This window comes from Tachysurus fulvidraco, chromosome 8, assembly GCF_022655615.1.
Source record: "Tachysurus fulvidraco isolate hzauxx_2018 chromosome 8, HZAU_PFXX_2.0, whole genome shotgun sequence".
NCBI classification, from domain to species: Eukaryota; Metazoa; Chordata; class Actinopteri; order Siluriformes; family Bagridae; genus Tachysurus; species Tachysurus fulvidraco.
Window position 1 is genome coordinate 5,911,933 of NC_062525.1, and position 21,750 is coordinate 5,933,682.

The 21,750-nt window shown below is 40.6% G+C and overlaps 1 protein-coding gene across 1 annotated transcript in view; it reads left to right on the forward strand.

Annotated features, from left to right (window-relative positions):
• Positions 1–15,507, forward strand: part of hs3st3b1b (heparan sulfate (glucosamine) 3-O-sulfotransferase 3B1b) — a 22,041-nt gene extending 6,534 nt beyond the window's left edge. Inside the window, exon 2 of the mRNA XM_027132721.2 lies at positions 13,491–15,507. Within this exon, the coding sequence (XP_026988522.2) occupies positions 13,491–14,109 (619 nt within the window). The 3' untranslated portion in view covers positions 14,110–15,507. The remainder of the gene's footprint in view (positions 1–13,490) is intronic.
• The last annotated feature ends 6,243 nt before the right edge of the window (positions 15,508–21,750 follow it).

Below are 21,750 nucleotides of genomic sequence, written 5' to 3' on the forward strand. Positions count from 1 at the left end.
TGTCTCTTGTCTTTTTGTTCCTCTTAGATAACGCGAAGCGTCGGTTGTTCAAATCCGCCTCACAGCTGGAACCGATCAGCTGCTGGTCTTGTAAACGATTCACCTCAGATCCGAGAATTCGAGTTGTGTTCATAAGGATTCGAATCCTAGATAAAACTTTAGGAGCCCCGCAGATAGTGATTTAAAGCCCAAAGCGTGAGACGTTTTATTTCCTGCTTTTGGAGTACTTGTATATTAATTTATGAGAGACTCGAAGGTATCAAACCAGACGGAATCACCTCGAGTCTTGTCTTTTCACAGCTTTTTAAACCTTGACCTATCAAAAGTGATCAAAGCTGTGTCTTTTTTTCCTAAAGCCCTGTAAGAGAGATGTGGTAGAGAACAGCACGTCGAGTGTGCGCTCGGGTCCATGCTGTGATTAAAGGGGACTGAACAGTAGTCTTTCTGGTTAGCGCCACCTGACAAAGGGACAAGAAGAGCGTTGTTTTCTGCAAAGAGAAATGCTATCTGCCTCAGGAAGTGTTTGGAGGTCTGTTACTTGAAAGTTTGCTTGAAAGCCCTCTCTCTGTATCATCCAGACGAGGACCTTCATCCATCCCCAGCGTTCAGGATCCCTTCAGTATGCTTTTATCCTCCAGGTTCAGGAAGTCAGGGTCACTGTGTAGCTGACCTGCTATACACGCTTCTACACTTCCTGCCTCCATGGCAGACCTAGATTAGCGGAAGGGCAAATCGTAAAGAAACAAAGCTGCTTCTTTGTTATTAGATGCTGTTTTTGTTGATTAGGGTGTAATGTTTACACAGGGATGATTAGTACTGCACACACACACGCACACACACGCACACACACACACAGTAATGACCCAAGCCGGTGTTTCCTTAGGGGATGAGATGTATCGATTAGCTAAGGGCTGTAGTAGGTGGTGTGTGTCGGTTGGTCAAACACTCTGTGGATAAGGGTCAGCAGGCGGTTCGTCATACAGCGCTGACTGTGTAAAGACCATCTGCACAGCAGGTGAGTCCTGTCATATGCCAAGCGCACACACACACACGCACACACACACACACACACGCCTCAAATCATACACTTCCTTTTATTTTCTTTTTGTTATCATGCTGTTCATTTTACAGAAACTGCTTCACGTGCATGAAACTCTCACACCATCCCTCTCTTCTTCTTAAAGCAGAAATAAAGACGTAAAGCGGAAAAGTAACAGAGTTCACATATTTAACATGTTGCTGGATTATGAGCCTTTTCACATACAGTATTAAGCACGTTCATTATCAGTGTAGTCTGGGATCAATCAGTCTCTTTTAATCTGCAGAACTCAAACCCCAAACCTGTTAGACTGTCATACATTTATATATATATATATATATATAAATCATATTAGCAATATTTATTTTTCAGCTTTAATAAAGTTACAGTTGGATTCAATTAGTAAATTAATGAATAAAGGTTAAATCTGTTAATTGAAACAATAAGTGTGTTAGGGTTGGAAATACACAAGTAATGAAATAATAGCTAGAGTTATAATAGTAATGATAATGATGGTTATTAAGAAAGGAATATTTTTTTTTACAAAGTATATAAGAATAAACGGATAAACGCATGAAACCAAATAAATAAATAGATAATCAAAAGTCTATATTTTATTTTATTTATTTGTTTGTTTGTTTGTTTGTTTTTTAGAACCTTTCACCTGGGAGATGTAAACCTAATTTAATTGTTCCCATTTTAAAACAAGAAATGTTGGCCATAGATAGATAGATAGATAGATAGATAGATAGATAGATAGATAGATAGATAGATAGATAGATAGATAGATAGATAGATGGATGGATGGATGGATGGATGGATGGATGGATGGATGGATGGATGGATGGATAGATAGATAGATAGATAGATAGATAGATAGATAGATAGATAGATAGATAGATAGATAGATAGATAGATAGAACTCTTCTTTAAGAACCCCACAAATAAATGATGTAGACTTGCTTAGCCTGAAGCTAACTGACATTCAGCGCCCCATGACCTGTGACCCCTGTAATTACAGCACTGTATACACACACACGTCAGCTACCAGTTTCCTTTCTTTCATTTTTTTCCAAACGTATTTCTTGTTACATTTTCCACACCACACAGTGACCCTCTGATCAAAAGAAGATACCATTAGACTCTGAGCCAGCGGCTGATCTCAGGTCAGCATTAACGATCGCTTCCCAGCAGAAGCGCTGTGCTTTCTGAGAGTGAAATAGACTTCCTGAGCTCAGCTGGAGCTGAACCCTGACCGCTGGGCCTTTCAGCAGTCAGCAGGTTGACATCCTCTATTGAAAGGCAAGCTCGGTGCTCGCTGGGCAAACTCAAAGAGCTGCTCCCAAGCACGCTTTAGTGTTGGCTAAACTGCTCAGCGTCTTCCTAACCGGCAGATTATTCTCCATTGTGGCCTCGTCAACACCCCTCTCCTCCCCCAAAACAGCCCATCCCCAACACCTCCTTTATGGAGCAGCTACTATTCTTTAAAAACCCTCTCTTTTCGCTTTTTTCTCCGTCTCCTCCCACCATCGCCTTGTTCTCACATGCTTGTATTTTATCCTTACGAGTAGTAGCATTAGGTGCAACTTCCACTCGGGGGAAAATAAGTATATATGTAATATTGTACATTAGGATTGGGTATGCGGCTTACCGACGATCATCGGGGCGAAAGAGAGATTTGAGAAAAAGAGAAATTGTGTCTGAGGGGAAATAAGGGCCCCCATTTTCTTTAGCTGACATGGCTTTGCTACAGGGGTGGCCAGAGTAAAGGGGGTGGAGAAAATGGCCCCAAATTACCTCTGGCTAATTATGCATGGGGCAGCCTGGGGACAGGAGAGTCTGGTGGGCCGCTGTGGTGGTCAGCCGACAATGAGGTTAAAACCACAAGCCTAAAAGTTCCAGTAAAGAAGCGTTTATAAGGTTTTTTTGATTTATAATGTCAATAGGGATGCATCAAGTATCGGTAATCGAGCCAATGTTGTAGTGAAATGCTGGCTCATTGTGGGCTCAGGTTATGCAGTGTGACATTGACTAATTCAGCTCACAGGGTAAGTCACGTTAAACCAGTGTTGTATACAGTATTAGAAAGCAATACTTGAGTAAAAGTACAAGTATCGTACTAGAAAAAGACTTTGGTAGAAGTGAAAGTCACTTTTTAGAATATTACTCAAGTAAAAGTCTTAAAGTATCTGATATTTACTGTACTTAAGTATCAAAAGTCATTTTACATCTTCAAGTATTTGAAGTAAAAGTAAAAAGTAAAATTTCAGTGATTTTCGGTAGAGATAAGAGCAGGGGCAGTTCTAGGGTTTCATCTTTAGGGGGTTTTATCCCTCAGTGAGAATTTAAAACAAGAAGAGTTTTATATTATATATTATATGACTACATAGTAAGCCAAAAGTTATGGTATTATATTAAATGGCAAAAGTGGACACCAAAATTTTATGCTTGATGTAATGATGCCAGTCTTGAATCAAATCAGTTCATGTCTGTGTCCATTCTCTACAAACAGTGTGTCCAATGAATGCAGACATTAATAAACACATTCACAAGACAAAGATCAAATCAATGTTATTTTTTTATTTAGTATTGATATTGCATTAATATTTTGTTTGTGCTATCAACTCTGGTAATAAGAATAGTGACATTTCACTGCTTTCGGTTGCTTTTGGTTGCCGCCGTTATAGATAAACACCTCCAGCTCCGACTGCGTAATGCAATCTAGGAGCAGTGATTTGCCAAACCTCCCTTATTGCAGTCGCACACATTTCTTCTGATTTTATTTTGTAGTAACGAGTAACGAAGCCGCTTAGTGGAAATATAACGGAGTAAAAGTATACATTTTATCTAGGAAATGTAGTGGAGTAAAAGTGAAAGTTGACATAAATTTAAATAGCGAAGTAAAGTAGCTACAGATACGTGACATTTCTACTCAAGTACGGTAACAAAGTATTTGTACTCCGTTACATTACAACACTGCGATAAAGCAATGCCAATGTCACATATCATGTCCTGAAATCCTGTCGAAATCTCTGTGAAATTTAGTTTTAAACTGACAGGAAGTTCCAGTGATGGTGTTCTGACTGTGTTTCAAAGTTAAGGGTGTAAGAAATTTTTATAGAAAAGTTTTTTTTTGTTTTTTTTTTTTTTTCGAAAAGTCAGGCATTTATATAAGCAGCCCTCCCTCTGTAGTCTTAATACCGAGTTTATCTTTGTCTAACGGAAGTCTTTAAAATGCCCAGACACAGAGAACACAGACGAGCGATTTATCTGAATCTCAGAAAAAGAGAAAAGAAGAGAATATTTATCTCTACTTATTTATTACAATATTTATTTGCTTTAAAATGAGTAACAGGATTGAGTTTTTTTTTTTATTTATTTTTTAAACAAAACAAAATAATTAGCATTCATGCTGATGACGAGAGGCTGATAAGGATATTTTAATGATTCCGTCGATTTGCTTAAAATGTTTTTTTTTTTTGTCTAGAATTTGTGTAACTTGACTTTCAGTGTGACAGAACTTGCCAGTCAATAACACAATGCCTTTGTAAATCGATAAATACAAAATAAATGAACAAAATAATATTCACAGAGGATTTTCCTGTAATGGAGGACTGAGAGAAGATGGTGATTTTAGCCTGAATATAAAAGAATAAGCAAAAAAAAAATAAGATTCAATAAGCGTATTAGAGCTATAGTGGGCTGGGAGAGGCACGAGTACTGTAGATGTTCTAGCTTTGATTCATGTTGTATCTGAAATATGGAAACACTTTGTTGAGAAGGACGCTTTATCTCTTTATAAAATGTCTTATTTGTTCGTTATATACAAATCTATAATATAACATAAAAAATAAAATATTAAATGTTTTTAATTGACTTTAATATTTGGAAAGATCAGTGTGACACAAATGGCGCTGGAAGTAGTTGAGATGATGGGACGGTGTCAGTTATAGGTGTGTGTGTGTGTGTGTGTGTGTGTGTGTGTGTGTGTGTGTGTGTGTGTGTGTGTGTGTGTGTGTGTGTGTTTGTGATGAAGAGTGAATGAAAGCAAGGGAAAAAGTAGAGCATTGGGAGAAAGGGGAGACCCCCTGAGGTTTCCATTAACCCCTGCAAGAAAGAGCAGATGATTAAGGGAACACACACACACACACACACACACACACACACACACACACACACACACACACACACACACACACACACACAAACACACAAACGAGTGCTGATGTGCTTGCTGGAGCACAGATGAATGAAGCTCCCAGGCAACAGAGCTGGTGTGTGTTTGGAGCCCAGGGCTTGTTTCCTCTTTTGTGTCTTCACTCACTCCTTTTCTTTCCTTTCATGTTCCTTCATCTTTTTTTCCCTCCCTGCTATCAAAAGAAGCAGAGTCTATAGATACTGACACTTTTTTTAAGCATGACATTTTGAGGGGAAAAAAAAGTTTCCCAGATTTGTGGGAAGAAGTTTGACCAAGATGTTTGATCAATAGAGATGTTAACATCTACGCTTTAGTCATGACACGGATGATTTTTACGCCGTTGCTATAGCAACATCTGAGATCTGCTACCAAATGAAGCATCTATTGTGAATTCTGACCTGTGAATTTACAGCCAGAACAGGCAGGACAATGATTACTTATAAAAATACACATTATTCAAACATTACATTGGTAAACAACAACAACAACAACAAAAAAAAATGCTGCTTGTTAGCATTTTCATGCTAGCAGTGTTGCTATTTTTGTTAAACAGGAAACTCCCAACTTATCAATTTTTCTTTACTAAACCATCCCTTTGCTCTTGTGCTTAGCCGTATACCAAAAAACGATCGTCATTTATTTGGTATGTTTTTCATCTAGCTGAATTATAACTTTTTCTCTTTCCATTAGCCATTTATAGCGCTTTGGATTCATAAGTGAACATCAAGGAGCACGATTATAGACATTAAAATCATTTACTGACTCACTCACCGATATGTAACTCTAAAGTCGTAACGAAAACAAGCCAAGCCAAGCGGTAGTTTTTGTTCTCTCTCTTCATGTCATAGCTCATTTCTCAAATGTCTACTCGCATCCACATTTTGTGGTTTTGGAACGGCATGTCTTCCTGGCACGGGTGGTACGGATCTCGTTTCACGTGGAACTGTGAGGCGACTTGGAACAGGGACAGTGGAGAAAAGAATAAGGAAGGGAAGTGAAAACATTTGTCATTGAGATTTTGATATTTCGGACATCCTTTCCATAATAACACAGGCTTGAAAAGTGAAACCCAGTCTTTTTTTTATTATACGCTGGTCCGTATTCCCTCTGCGGAAATCGCTACCGCGACGGCGCTTCGTGACGGCCGGAGGAGAGCGCACTACTTACCGTGCTTCTTCCTGCATTAACCGAGCAGTTTAAATGTCACTTATGTTGCTATTCCTGCACAATTTAGATAATTATATGCTGGGTGAGCAGAATGCCAGCAGACTGCAGAAATGTTTAAGCATGAACCTGGTGGTGATGGACAGATAGACACAGGAAATCCCCAGTGCTTAACGCTCACCTGTCTTCAAACACACTTCAGCTGGGGAGGAATGCGTGCCAAGCAAAACAGGATGCTCTCGAGAGAGAACGTTTCGCTTCAGAAGAAGGGGGGATTTGCGTCTCGGCTTTGAAAACCGGGACATTGAAGATCACTCAAAAAAGTCTTGCTGCCACCTATATGGCTTTTTTAACATTGTAAAACTCTTGCATTTCTCTGATCACGCTGCTATACTAAGGACTTGCTTTACTGCTATTGGAATGTGAATGGAGTCCGTTAACTCCCTGCACAAACACTCGGAGCAAACAGGCTTATCAGAGCGGATTACTCGAGCAAGACAAACACTAGAGCTCTGGGTTGATAGCCGCTAAGGACCAAAGAAGCCAGATTAGCACAAATGGCCATTATCTGCTAGGTTATTTATGCAGGCTGATTAATTACTCCAAGTTGGATGCTCTACTCAGTTGGGAAACTTGAGTGCTGAAAGTCAAGTGCGTTCGGATTCGGTCCTAAATATCAAAAAGTTAGAAAGTGTGTTAGCCTAACCCAAACGATTCAGTGTCACTGAGTCATCGTTTGGTTTTTTTTTGTTTTTTTGTTATCAGGTTTCTTTTGCACTGTTTAAATATCCATTTCCAGTACAGATACTTGGAAATATCTAGCACAGCCAGTATGCAACCTACAGTCAAACACTTCTGCTTGTTCTTTATTGCGTTGCTGTTTGAACTCTAGGTGTGAGTGCCACTTCATTTCTATGCATGTTTTATTTAGAGCACATGCCGAGCCGCTCGCGACTAGTAATTCCATGCAGCTGGCACGGCAGAGACGCTGGAACGCAGTGTGGTGCTCGGGAGTTTTTTATTTTTTTTTTATTTTAGCAAGCTTTTTCGAGGCATTGAAGAGCAGCAAGTAAACCTGAACAAACTCACTTCAGATGGAGAGTTATTTAAGTCGAGCAACCGTGATTTATGCACGTCATTATGCACTTCTCACAGAGACTGCTGCAGATCAGAGCGAGTTTGTACTTGTACGTGTATTTTTCTCAGCGAAGGAGTTTGTGTGAGAGAAATTGCTGAAGTCGTGGCTGGCAGAGTGCACCACAAAACCAAAGAGGCAGTGTTTGTTTTTTTTTTTTGTTTTTTTCACAGATATAATCTGTCAAAACACATATTTGTGTAGTGCCTGTCTATCTTCATTATTTTCTGGTTGGTACATCCTTTGTATTTTCCCAGTAGAGATAAATTGTTTAGCCCAAAGCCAGCCATTAGGCCGTATGCCACAAAGGCTGTTAGACAAAACATACAGCTTAAATGATACTTAAAGCTGCTTAAATCTACCTCAATATATACCGAGTTTCCCTTTAGCATTGCTTTACCATACAACCTTCAGGAACAAAAATCTCCACTGGCTAATGCGGTTTTCAGGATCCTAGCCAAGTGCAAAGGTATTTCTGTCAGAAGAGCCTCTGTGTGTACGCATCGGTGTCAGCTGCAGGACAACACCAGGTCAGCATCTCTGATTTTCCATGTTCTTCCATTATTCATCCTTCGGAGCAGACACTCTCCTAAAGAGGCTCTCTGAGTGTGGCTGATACAGATAGGGTGACGTGCTCGCAGAGTGAACTCCCGAGAAAGAAACACGACTCAGCCACAGTTGCACCCGAGACACACAGAGATCAGACACACATCTGAGAAAAGGTAACTTATTACCTCTCTTTACCGTACTCCAGGGGAAGGGTTACATGCCAAGGATGGGTGAAAGAGAGAAAGCAGGAGACGGAGAGCCAAGGAGAGAAGAAAACAAAAAGAGGACAGACAAACACACAAAGACTGCCCTGTAGATTAGATTGGCTGTGGCTTTACAGGTGAAGAGCAGATCTCTGGTGTGCTTAATTCTGGATAATGAAGTGTCAGGAGACTTTAAGTGGATGGATGCCTGATGCAAGAAAGGGTCAAAAGTATTCTACGTACCCTATACCCTTTGTGCAGGTTTACTGTAAATCCTTGAACAAGCCAACCATCTCAAGCAAAAATTCGCGGACATTACATGAGAAAGATCCTTTGCAAGACTCAAAATGGAACCTGTCTTCTAGGAGTCCCGGGACGAACATAGGACATTTACAGTATAATGATGACACCAGCAATTCTTAGGTACAGGTTAACAGTATCCAGTGGAGATTATCCACTGACGCAAGGATGAGCCTAAACTCGTAAACTGTTGGCTTGTGCTGTGCAGTAAAAATGCACTTGGTTCGGTTTTGGCTGTGTGTTTACAACCACTGGAGACGAGGAAAGAGACATATGCGCTTGGTTGTACTAGGCACCTTGATTAGAAGATGCCAAAAGTGGACTTTTTTGTTGGCTCTTTGCCAAACCTTGCCAACTGGATTTGAACATGAGCGAGACAGACACATAATTAAGTCTCGTACGTTTAAAACTAGCTTTGGGATTCATAAACTATAAGAAAAATAAATGCCATTTCTTAATTCTCAGACTAGTAAGTTATTGAATGAGTAAGAGAGTTGGGAGAAGGGATGTATTTCCTTCTAGGTTGGGTAAAGTGTCAATCGAGTGCTTAGATCTCTTTGGCCCCACTAGCCTAGGGTTAAGGCACTGTAATCAATAGCTCGATTATTGGAGACAGGCCAGAGTGTGGGAACCCCTGGCAAAGAGCTCTATCTGGGTTCGAGAGTGTCTGTAACACACCCTGTCACTTCGCTCACACAGAGCAGTGTTGATTGTTTGAGTGCAATTTGAGAGTATGTAAGTGTTCCATGGTTCTGGACTTTGTCTGTTCTGGTATTTCAGATGATGGACACACTGGTGCAAGCCTGATCTGAGGTTTTATTTGACGTGTTCGGCTGAGTTATACCATACCTTGTGTATACATCACGCAGACCTGTGTGTTTTTTTTTTATTTTGTCCTTGATGAACTTCATAGCCATCAACCCTAACCGCAAGGTTTTGACAACAGTTTTGGTCATTCAAATTATTGCTGTAAGAAATAAGCAGAGATATAAAATCAGCTCTTTGTCACTTGAATGCTGTGTATGAAATGTTACAGACAGAAAAAAATGCCATTGTTTTATGGAAGCAAACCGTCTTATCAGCACATTGGAAACAGGAGCAGAAATGCAACACATAACGGCTCTCGTCGTCCTACACCACCCCCCCCCCCCACCCCCGCTCTCTTTTCCTGACTTTATCTCTGTTGATCTCACGAGTCAGGCCTCAGGAGTGTTTTATTGCTGCACTTGCAAGTAATGTGAAAGAGGGAGACTGTAGATAACTGTGTTCCTTCTTTTTGGCATCTCTTTCAACTTGGATAAGTTTTCCGCTGCACAAGAGGCAGTTGACCTTGCTACTGAAAAGAGCAAGCTGTGTTATGAGAATAAACACATACAGCCCGTGTGAAGCCCGATGTGGAGTTTTTATGGGAGATTAAAATTCCCGGGACAAATCGGGAAAGTTAGGAAAGGTCAGATAGGATTGTTGTCTAAGAACACTGATAAACCTGGAAGAGGTAACAGTTTAAAAAGATGCTGTAGAAGGCCTGTCAGATTTGCCTTCCCCTGATGGGTCTAATACGGCGGTGCTAAAATTACAAGCCTTAGCTAGAATTCTTAGAAAACTGTCAAGTAACATGACCACTTTCTGACCTTGCCTTGTTGAGAGGTACACCCCTCTTTTATCGGGAGAATCTTTTTTCAAGCACACCTATCCCCTTTCTAATCCTATGGTAAATAATGAATCAGTCCAATATCTTAACCCTCTCTGTTGGCAGCCTGTGCTTGGGCCATTCCCCCAGAGACACTCTAGCTGCTGTGCACTCCACTCAAGGGCTCTCCACTTCCTCTCTCTTTCTCTTACCCCAAAGTGAAGGAGAAGTGCCCCACTCAGGCCTCTGTGAGTGCCCCTTCCCCCTTTCTGCTCTGGCCCTGCTTCTCTCAGATCACTCGAGCACAATGCTCTGTTTGAAAGTAAAGCAGGGGGAAAGAAGAGGGCACCAGTGTCAGAGTGTGGCCTGTTTGCTGACAGACCATCCAAAAAGAACCACCTCATAAATCAAAATGGGTCAGAATAGGCATTGTTCATCCAAGGGCTTGGCCACTTGTCCTCCTCAAACCCCCTTTTCTCTCTATACCTTCTTTTTCCCTTTTGGTCTGAGAAGCAGTAAAGGGATAACAGGATGGGTGGAGGCTTGTCATGGTCCTCCCCATTTGCCTTTTATTTTCTTTTGGATTTCTAACCTTTCACCCATCATCAATATTCTTGCTCCATGTCTCCAGATTTCAAGCCTCAATTTTACTAATTTAAAAAAAAAAACTATGAAAAAAGTTCCAGTTTTGGGTTTTGGGTTTAGGTTAAAATAAAAGAATGGTTAATTGAAAGGTTATTCCATGGATTCAACAGTGGTTGTGGTGTTCTTTTGTGCTATTTTATCCCTGAGGCTGAGTACACACATTAGTGTGAATGAATTTGTTGGGGGTTTCATTTAGCAGTGAAACCGCCAATGTTGGCATTCGTTACCAAACCCACACACAAACACAAATGTTTCCTTTCCTCCAGATAATTAGGAATTAATAGGTGACTCTTACCCCCTAACCACAAGCTTACGAGCTTAACACTAGTCATACATCAAGTTTATATTTCCTGAACACTTGTCTGAGGGCTATGTAAAGCAATAAACCTCTGCTGTGTTTTTCAGTTGTCTCAAAAGTTTCTAAAACTTACTGTTAACCAACTCCGGGGTTCTACTTGATGATGAGCCGACACATAGGTGCTAAGCTCATCTGTTTACCAGACTATTAATGTCGATTAACTGGTCTTTCTTCTGAGACAGCAGAAATCTCCCTGACATTTTCATAATTGGATCAGCGGCTGACTATTTTTAAGAGGCTGGATACAGCAGTCTGCCAACAGCTTCGTATTAAATGCACTGCATCATTAGTTCACCTCGCTCTGCCCTTGGCTGCGTTCCATTCCTGGATTGACACCTTGTGATTGACGTTGCAAACATACAAACAGATTTTTTTCCCATCCCGATTCACTGAGGATATCCAGCGCCACTGGGTCTTGAAATCTATTTTAGGTGAACCTCTTAACTCAAATGGCAACATGCAAAAATTTCCTCTCAAGGCTTCACTATTTCCTATGTGATTAACCAAACATTTTCTTTTCTGTGGAGTCTCTCACCTCTCGAGTTAGCAGACTTGTTCTTAACCAGCCTTTTACAAAGAGATTTTGAAGTGGGGAAAGCAGATACCACTTGGGCATTGTTTGTGGCCTCTTGAAGCACCGTGTAGTGTTGCTTTTGCAGGGTGTAAACACGGAAATCAGGATTATACTAGATGCTGACAGGCCTTTTGACAATACGGCTGTAACTTAGCCCCGGAACTGAGAACACCGCCTGTGACTCCTGAGACAATAAACCATCGAGTCCTATAAGTAGGTGTGCTCCAACACCCTAAGGGATGCGGGGCTTATTTAGGTTTGTTGATGTCTGATCAGAATCAGGTACTCCAAAATTGGACTGAACACACCATCGAAGGGAATTGGAGACTTACTAGCTTACCAGACCTTCTCGGATAAACTGTCAGTGATCAGCCCGGACTTTTGGCCATGTGCTATTGTTGTTGTCACGTGTCTGCCCTGCCTTCGTTCACTTCTCCCTGTCTCCACACCTGTTCCTAATTGTGTATCATTTTCCTGTGTATTTAAGTGAGCCGTGTTGCCGTAATCATTAGATAAACGTAGTCATTGTTAAGTGTCGTCATTTGTATTGTTTAAGTTATCGTCTTTTACTGCGTTGTCTTTATTATTTATTAAACTTCTTTCATTCGAAGCTATCCTGCGTACTGGTCTGTCTCCGTCCTTCCCTGGTTGTGACACAAACATATACTTATATACTTTGAGTGTTTGCCAGCTTGTTCTACAAACTAATTGGGATGTTCTAGGTGTGTCTTTTAACCACTTTAGGCTAAAGCTTAATGAGCAAATTGTTTCATTTGTTAGCTTAATGTGCACTTTGCACAAAAATTGGTTGGTGGCTGTTATATTCTCAAAGAGAATCTACTTGGAACTTGGTTCTACAGGGCATCTTTAGGGTGTTGAATAGAAAACTTTGAGTAAAGCAGACATGTTTAATTTTATTCATCAGCTTACCGAGTCTCTCAGTGCAGAGACACAGTAAGTAATATGGTATATTCCCCCTTTCATCCATAACTATCTGTCAGACTATCTATCTGTCTTACTCTTATCACCATACTATAATCCACTCTTTCCTACGTTATCTGAATCAGCAACCTGACTCTGCTTGGCATTTGGTCCGGGTTGCCTTTTCACTCAAAACGACTTGTTCTCAAATGCACCTTGATTATATGTACTCATGTAACATATCCCTTTCCCCCGCTTACCCCTCCAAGCACTGGATTTCTCTGCTTAAACAAAGTAGATCGGCTTTCATCTGTAATGTAAATGATTATGAAAGGTTGCGCTAAGAACTTGGCTAACTACTGTACTGGAAAGAGTCTGTTACACTTTATGTTCTTAAGTGTCTAATAATGTAAAGAGTTCTGGCTACATTTATATTGCGCTGACCAAACTAGACCACAAACTGTAGTGTGCCTCGTGGACCTTTTTAAATGCTGACTTTTCCTCAAAACCTTTTAAGACAATATTACTAGTTTCAATCAAAATAAAAGTGCTTGCATAACGTCTATATTGATGCCCTGTGTGGTACAGACACCAATAGCAGTAGGTCCGGGAAATGGATAGCATGCTTATAAGCTTCCATTAGTGACTCTTTGATCAACTAATGCAAATTGCTTTAAAATAGATAGTCAGCATGCATAGTCTGTCACGGTTATTGTCTCATGCATTTTGCTTTCATTAGACCAACATCTTAACCTTTTTTTCTTCTGCCATCAGAGACCTGATGCCCAAAACCCTGGAGGGTCAGATCACCATGGAGAAGACGCCCAGCTACTTTGTGACTCGTGAAGCTCCAGCTCGGATCTACTCCATGTCACCTTCAACCAAACTCATAGTGGTGGTGAGGGATCCGGTCACCCGGGCCATCTCAGACTACACCCAGACACTGTCTAAAAAGCCAGACATTCCCACCTTTGAAAGCCTGACTTTCAAAAACAGGACTACAGGCCTAATCGACACCTCATGGAGCGCCATCCAGATTGGTATCTACGCCAAGCACCTTGACAACTGGCTCCAGTTCTTCCCCATGAATCAGATCCTGTTTGTGAGTGGCGAGCGGCTGATCAGTGACCCAGCTGGAGAGCTCGGCCGTGTGCAGGACTTCCTGGGCCTGAAGAGGATCATCACAGACAAACACTTCTATTTCAACAAGACCAAGGGCTTTCCATGTCTGAAGAAGGCAGAAGGAAGCAGCAAGCCTCACTGCCTGGGCAAAACTAAAGGCCGAACACACCCCAACATCGATCCGGAGGTGGTGCAGAGGTTACGAGACTTTTACCGGCCCTTTAATATGAAGTTCTACCAGATGACTGGACACAACTTTGGTTGGGATTGAAAATGAACTAAAAAAAAAACTGAAATCTATTTGAGTTTGTAATGGCAAAAGATGTGACAATTGCTATCTATCTATCTTATCTATCTATATATATATGTAAATGTACAGAAATCTATTTTATAATAATTTATTTTTTAATTTTTAAGCAATTAATTCACTAAGCTGCCTAACCATATTTGTACAGCGCATCTGGCTCATATTTACACCCCTTCCCCACAACATTCCTACTTTCTTTCCCTTCTTCTTGCAAAATAACAACGGTTTGATCAATAGACCTAATCGCTACTCACAGTGTCCTTGATTCATGCATAGTGTATCCCTTTTTTTTTTCTAGCAACGCTCACTATGAATGGCCATTTTATCAATGGAGAAATTGTGTGGTGGAATACACAGAGGCAACATGTCATTATGCTAATTATAGAACATAAACCTGATCAGATCTCTCAGGTCTCGTTGCTTCTTGTGATAATGAGTTGAATCAAATTTGGTAAGTGCCAGAGATGTAGTCAAGCAGATGGTGTGATGATATGAGGTAAATGCAGTCAGAAGATGATCTAATTCCTCAATCATATGATCTCAAATTGGAAGTGGATGTAAATCTAAAAAAAATAACGTTTTATATTCTGATTCATCCTTTTTTTTTTTTAGGGTTGGACTTGATTACTTGCCAAATTAGCTTGCAAATCTAAAACTTTCTCATGAAGCCTCATGTTTTTTGTCTCAGTTTTTTGTTGCATATTTTAGACCTCATTTTTTCTTTCTACTTGAATACTTTTTTTTTATGCAAGAGGGAGAAACTTTCTAGCTAGCCATCTGTTCTTTATCTTACAGCCTCCGAGACGAGAGAAAGACCTCAGCATAGACGTGCTTTACGTGCTACTCCTCAGTCTAATGAAAACAAAGAATCAGGATAACTTCTCAATATTGTGTCTAATTCTTAAATGCACAACGTTATGCAAAAGGCATGAGCAAATCTACTGCAAGTAGTGCGGCAGGATTGGCTGAGCTCGAAGGTTCCACATAACGTTGACAGATTTTGACATAATATAGAGAAATCAGGAAAGGACATTTCTATAATAGTTTCCGAACAGGGTCGAGGTGAACGAATGGGTGTGGAACACAGATGTGGAGAGCAACGGCTCATCGATTATACTTTTGAGGATTTTGTGCCTCTAAATAGTTTGTATGATGCTCAAGCCTACACGCTTCCATTTAGGAGCCGGATTATAATACGAGTCAGATGTGAAGACGTATCTGTGAGCGTCCACTACTGTACACGTCGATTTCAGAAATGAGCAGAAAAGAAAAAAGGCACAACTTTTTTAGACATCTCTCACGTTCTTCTATCTTCATTTATTACAATAATAAACAACAAACAACAACAACAACAAAAAAAAACACACCAAACAAACCAAACTTCTCTGGAACCATAAAGGGATCATTTGTTTCCAGCATTCAGATTGGACCTAATTGTGGGCCATTTGTACCGTGGTTGAGAGAATGGATGTTTCTGCTACCTCAACAGTGCTATTTTTTATTTTTATTTTGCAGAAACACAAAGAAAACACATCTCTTCCACAAAGCAGTTTTAAGAATGATTTGCCTTCGAAATGTCTTCTCGAGTTGACGGATTTACTTGAGAAGCCTTCGGTTTTTATTTGTTGGGGAGAATTTTAAAACCTCTGCTCACGGTAAAGATGCATCTGTTTATGGTTGAGTTTTATTCAACCTGATATTCAGATAGTGATGTTTTGTCTTATCCCACATATAATAAATAGGCTAGCAAATCAAGTATTTTGTGGTATCTATATAAAATAATTTTACACAGTGAATGAGCAAAATGGAGCAGATATTTCTAGACAATTAAATACTGAACATTCATATTTCTTTGTATGAAGAAATAAATAAAATATATATTTTACCAAAAGTGTCTGTCCTGTTGTAATGTTTTAAAGAATGGCACAATTTGTGTCTTTGTGATTTGTCCCAGTCATCCAACCCCCCAGTTTGCAACCCCCACTTTGTTCCTAGTAACTGCCCCCTTGCCCCCAGAGCGCCCATTTACAAATTTTTTTTTTATTAGATACCCACAATTTTTCAAGTCTATTTATTATTCCACTTTAGGTTATGTGAAATCTATTATACTAATCCTTAGTTATGAAGTTTTACTATACAAACCTATTATCATATTAAGCATAAGCATATTAATTAGCAGGGGGGCACAGTGGCTTGGTGGTTAGCACGTTCGCCTCACACCTCCAGGGTTGGGGGTTCGATTCCCCCGCCTCCGCCTTGTGTGTGTGGAGTTTGCATGTTCTCCCCGTGCCTCGGGGGTTTCCTCCGGGTACTCCGGTTTCCTCCCCCGGTCCAAAGACATGCATGGTAGGTTGATTGTCATCTGTGGTAAATTGTCCGTAGTGTGTGAGTGTGTGAGTGAATGAGAGTGTGTGTGCCCTGTGATGGGTTGGCACTCCGTCCAGGGTGTATCCTGTCTTGATGCCCGATGACGCCTGAGATAGGCACAGGCTCCCCGTGACCCGAGGTAGTTCAGATCAACGGTAGAAAATGAATGAATGAATGAATGAATGAATGAATGAATATTAATTAGCTTCTGTTACAGCAAATTAAACAACACCTGACCGATAAGAAGTGTGAGTTCAACAGCATTGTGGTTTAAAACAAAATCACTCTATACCTTCCAGGCTACACAATTTCTTATCAGAACTTGAAATAAAACTGCACATTATTTTCTTTGATCACATTTATCTGTTCTCTGTTAATTTAACTTATCTGACAAACCCAGGAAGAGACATAAAACATAAGATCTTGCATGAGATCATGCAAGGTTCATGGACATCCTTTATTTTTGATCTGATCTGGTGGTCCATAGTGATCCTCAACATCATGTCCGGGTTCTTAGAAGCCCGCTATGAGATACAGTATATGCGTAGACATCTACTGCAATCATGCTACATGCTTTCTGGCATCCCACCTACACTCTAAAAAGGTCCTTGTGTAAATTTAACTTTTCACCAACCTACCTGGTGACTTGTTTACTGCTCGTCTCAGCATTGCAGCTCCTAAACAGAGTAGGCATTGTTCGTTTTCAGGAATGTGCTCTCCCGGGGCACTTGATTTGCACCTGGGTTGACACAGCATCTCTTGAAAACACTGTAGCTCCACACTCATCTCTGTGGACCAGCTACGTTCAGCTCAGCACGGCACCTTGGGCACATACAGGAGCTTCCAGTTGCATTTTGCTTCCATGTGTATTTTTCAGGATATTTATCCTAAATGTGTGTACCAGATATACCTCATAAGTGTGTATCATATAGTGTTCTGTATCGCATACAGTGGTATTCTATGCTATTCCATGAGCTAGTATGGAAAGCACCAGTATTTTGGGGTCTTTTGCATATTGTGGGTGGCATGGTCATAGCCACATCAGAGCTACAGTCTTTGTGGAGTCTCTGTGTAAATTCTCTGCATAGGATTTACTCTGTGTTATCCAGTTTCCTAATCTGGAAGCAGCATGTCATTTCGTCTGTCCCTGCCTTGCGCCCACTCTTCCTGGGATAGGCTTTGCATCCACCGTAACTCTTTCCAGGATCGACTTACACTTGAGCCAGGATATAACCGAGAAGTCGAGGGTTAATATTCTTGCCAATATACCCAACCATGGCAGCTTGGCAGCGACTTGATTTGAATTCTCAACCTTCCAATCAGTAGCCTAAAGCCTTAACTTCTGATCCGCGCATTCCCAACAACCGATACAACATTTATTAGACATCTTACTTATACCTTAGTTTAAAGATGATAAATACACCCATTTGTTAAAAAAAACATGGTCACATAATGGCTGTAATAATAGGTTAACACTGTCAATAGAAATAGAAAGTTATTCATGATGTCTAGCACTTGTGGTTTTCTTAATGACACCCTTGATCATATCAACATGAATTTGCTAGAAATGATGCCAGCTAAGCGGTACACAAAAAGCTTTCAGGCTTCCAAACCAATTTGTTAGATTCAAGATTCCATCTTCTTGGCATCACCAAGTTGTTGTCAGAATCGGAAAAGGTTTTACTCAAAGCACTTTAAGAAGGTCCTCATTAGCTAAAAATAAATGGCTTTTACACATCCAGCTATGGTTTTCTCCTAAATGACGTAAAGCACAGATTTGGCATGGTTCCAAGAGTGTGGCCTTTTACCTACGGTACTCGCAACCCCGTCGGGATTGATTGACTAGATTTTTGGCCAATTAGGTCCATACACACATAAAGGACTCTGGTTTGTATTGACATACATACATCAATGTTTTCAGTGCATATCTTGTTCAACGATCTAATGAGCAGTTAAAAACGTAAGCACTACGTGGTTGTAGGGTTGCGGTGGCGAAAGCCGTTTCTGACATCCGGGATCATGGTTTTTCAATTTTTCTGAAGAAATCAGGGCACTGTAATGGCATTACAGAATGTAAATTATGCTTTCTGTATATTTTCTTGTAACCTTTAAGAGTATTTATCTTGGCATGTTATATGATAACTAAAAGTTAACAGCTATACGCCAACATAGCACTGTTGAACTGTGGTTTGCAAGTTATAAGCTTAACCACCCTACTTAACCGCCCTACATTCCGACAAGTCGTTTTTTCCCCAGCATCTTTTATTAAGTTTGGCTTACTTACTCATGTTGGCGAGTTGAGTATTAGCTCAGAGCTGAGCTTAGACAGCAATCTTAACACACCATTAAAGATTAATGTTGAGAACAAGTTGTTCTCACTTCAGAGTGCTTCTGTTTATGAACCGATGTAATAGACGGTAACTAAATTCAATCCTGTCGAGAAGAATTATATCACCTATATCATATTAAGCATCTTGACATTTGTGGCGGTTTTCTCAATTCGTAAAATACAGAGTCAAATTTCACCAATAGGCAACCCGTGTCCAAAATCAGCAGTGTACTCGCATAGTTCAAAGTACAAAAGAGCAAATTCATGATTGCGAAATACAAATAAAGATCTCGGGTTGTCTATTTCCAGGGCAACTGTGGTGGGCTGGGGAGATCATATTTTTCCACCCACGGTGCCTCACTGACACTTGGTGGAGCTGACATGAGTTGAAAACATAGCTGACTCAAGGGAGTGCCTGTGGGTGAGGTGTTACCCAACGTCGCTGTTACTGGGTTGGAGGAAGGCAGAGTTGAGCCTGGGCCTTGGTAACACTCTGCTCTATCAGGGAAGGCAGAGAGAATTAATACCACCCTTGAGAATTCAGACCAGGCTGGGGACATATGGACTACTGTAAACAAGAGAGAGTTGGGGAATCATAGAGGCTGAAAAGAGAATCTTTTAAATCCCATCCGCCTTTCACTTGCTCATTAGAGTAAGTGATGATTTCTCTTAATATACCAGTGCTGTTTGTATGATCACACAGTCTTTTCCGCCATCTCAGAAGTGCCTACCTAAATAGGGAACTTTACAGAAAATAGAATACAGGTTCAAAATCATGTAGCGAAGAATGTTTGTTTGAGGCTTAGCAGAATCCATGCAATACAAACACTCTAACCTCCCATCACCTCAGGAGATCCCAATACACAATTGTTTGCCTTTCATCAAGATTACCATCAACACTAGCAAGTCTGGAGCTGGCTAATTTCACACAACAAGCAGCTGTGCTGACAAACACAGCAACGGCGGTGCCAAAGGATGTGGTCTCTGAAATGTACCTCAGATATTTAAACACATCTGGCCTCCATCCAAACCTACTGATGGGTTAGCATGGTGTTTACTGACGAAGCTGATTAAGCTATTCACTGGTGACTGGTATTGGTCGACACCTTTGCCTGAAGCCCATAAAAGCTTGGATCCTGGAAATGATTCTGGGTAAGCTTTGGGTACAGAATGGCATTTTGTAATTGCTGCTTTTATGGTTTGCTGTCATTACTGCTGCCCTGGAGTTGTTGTGGGTGCAGTGACTGTTGATTGGGGGTATTTTGATGGGTGCAGACACCTGGATTTCCTTACACGCAAAGCCCCCATGCGTGGCAACATTTTTTCTGCTCACCTTGCATGCATTGTGTTGCCTGCTGTGTTGCATGTTTGATCTGATAAGCTTTAAGCAGTCAAGTAATAAAGCAGATCCAAACATTTCAGGCACGGAAAACAAGACTGTCATGCCAGAAGGGCCGATCAATAGTTTAGGCTCCGGGCGCATTTTCTAGCTTGTTAGTATTCAGCAACATGGGGCTTTTTTTCCATTAAAAAAACTGGTAGGTGGTCTTTGTCTTACAAGTCGAGATAAATGCCTCAATACCTTCCCTGTTCAGTTTTTCATGGCTGGAAGTTGTCCGAATGTTCATGTGCTACATTTGTAGAGAGGATTCCAAGCTCCAGGTTTAATATAATGATTGTCCCTATGCCCAGTTATAAGAGTTGCACTAGAAACAATATTAAATAGATCAGTGAGCAAACCACAAGTGTGCTTTCAATGGCACAGGTTATGAAGAAATGAACGGTGTTCACAAATCAGCTTGCAAAATGTTTGGTTCAACTTTTCGAAAAAGAAAAAAAAAAACCCATAACCAAAGTTAATCAGAAAAAGGTATCAAGACCTAATAACACAGCAATGCGGAGAAGGCCATTCTTCCCGCAGGCCATTCGGAGTCTAAATCAGGAAACACCCAGGATCTAGTACTGGACCTCTCTCTCTATCTTCACGGTTTTTATCCACACCTTTTTTGCACTGACACTTTAACTCTGGACTGTCACTTTAACTCTGGACTTGCACAGCACAGTGCCACTTTATACACTATATACACTATTCACACACTATACTGCACCTGGACACTTTAAGGACACATTTATGTATATGTATAATTATGTATATGTATATACATTATATTTCCACTTATATTTTCATTTATCTTTCTCCTTTTGGTTTTGTTTTATTTTTTATCCTAAATTGCATTCCTTTTTTTATGCTTATATACCGGACAGTTGCAAAAAGTATTTCACTGCATGTTGTACCCTGTATGTATGTGTACAGTATGTGACAAATACAATTTGATTTGATTTGATTTGATGCTTTTAATGTTAGAAATTGGGGGGTCACGGTGGCTTAGTGGTTAGCACGTTTGCCTGACACCTATAGGGTTGTGGGTTCGATTCCCGCCTCCGCCTTGTGTGTGTGGAGTTTGCATGTTCTCCCCGTGCCTCGGGGGTTTCCTCCTGGTACTCCGGTTTCCTCCCCCGGTCCAAAGACATGCATGGTAGGTTGATTGGCATCTCTGGAAAATTGTCCGTAGTGTGTGAGTGTGTGAGTGAATGAGAGTGTGTTTGTGCCCTGTGATGGGTTGGTACTCCGTCCAGTGTGTATGCTGCCTTCATGCCTGAGACTCTGCCTGAGGCACAGGCTCCCCGTGACCCGAGGTAGATCGGATAAGCGGTAGAAAATGAATAAATGAATGAATGTTAGAAATTTGTTGTAGTATTTATATGATTCTTTGTCTCCTTGTATGTTTTATTAAATTGGATTTGTTCTGCTAGATTTTTGCTAAACACCAAAGTATCATAGTGGACACTGTTAATTAAAATAAGTGTCCCCTTTGACTTTTTTCTCTATTTATAACACAGCCGATCAC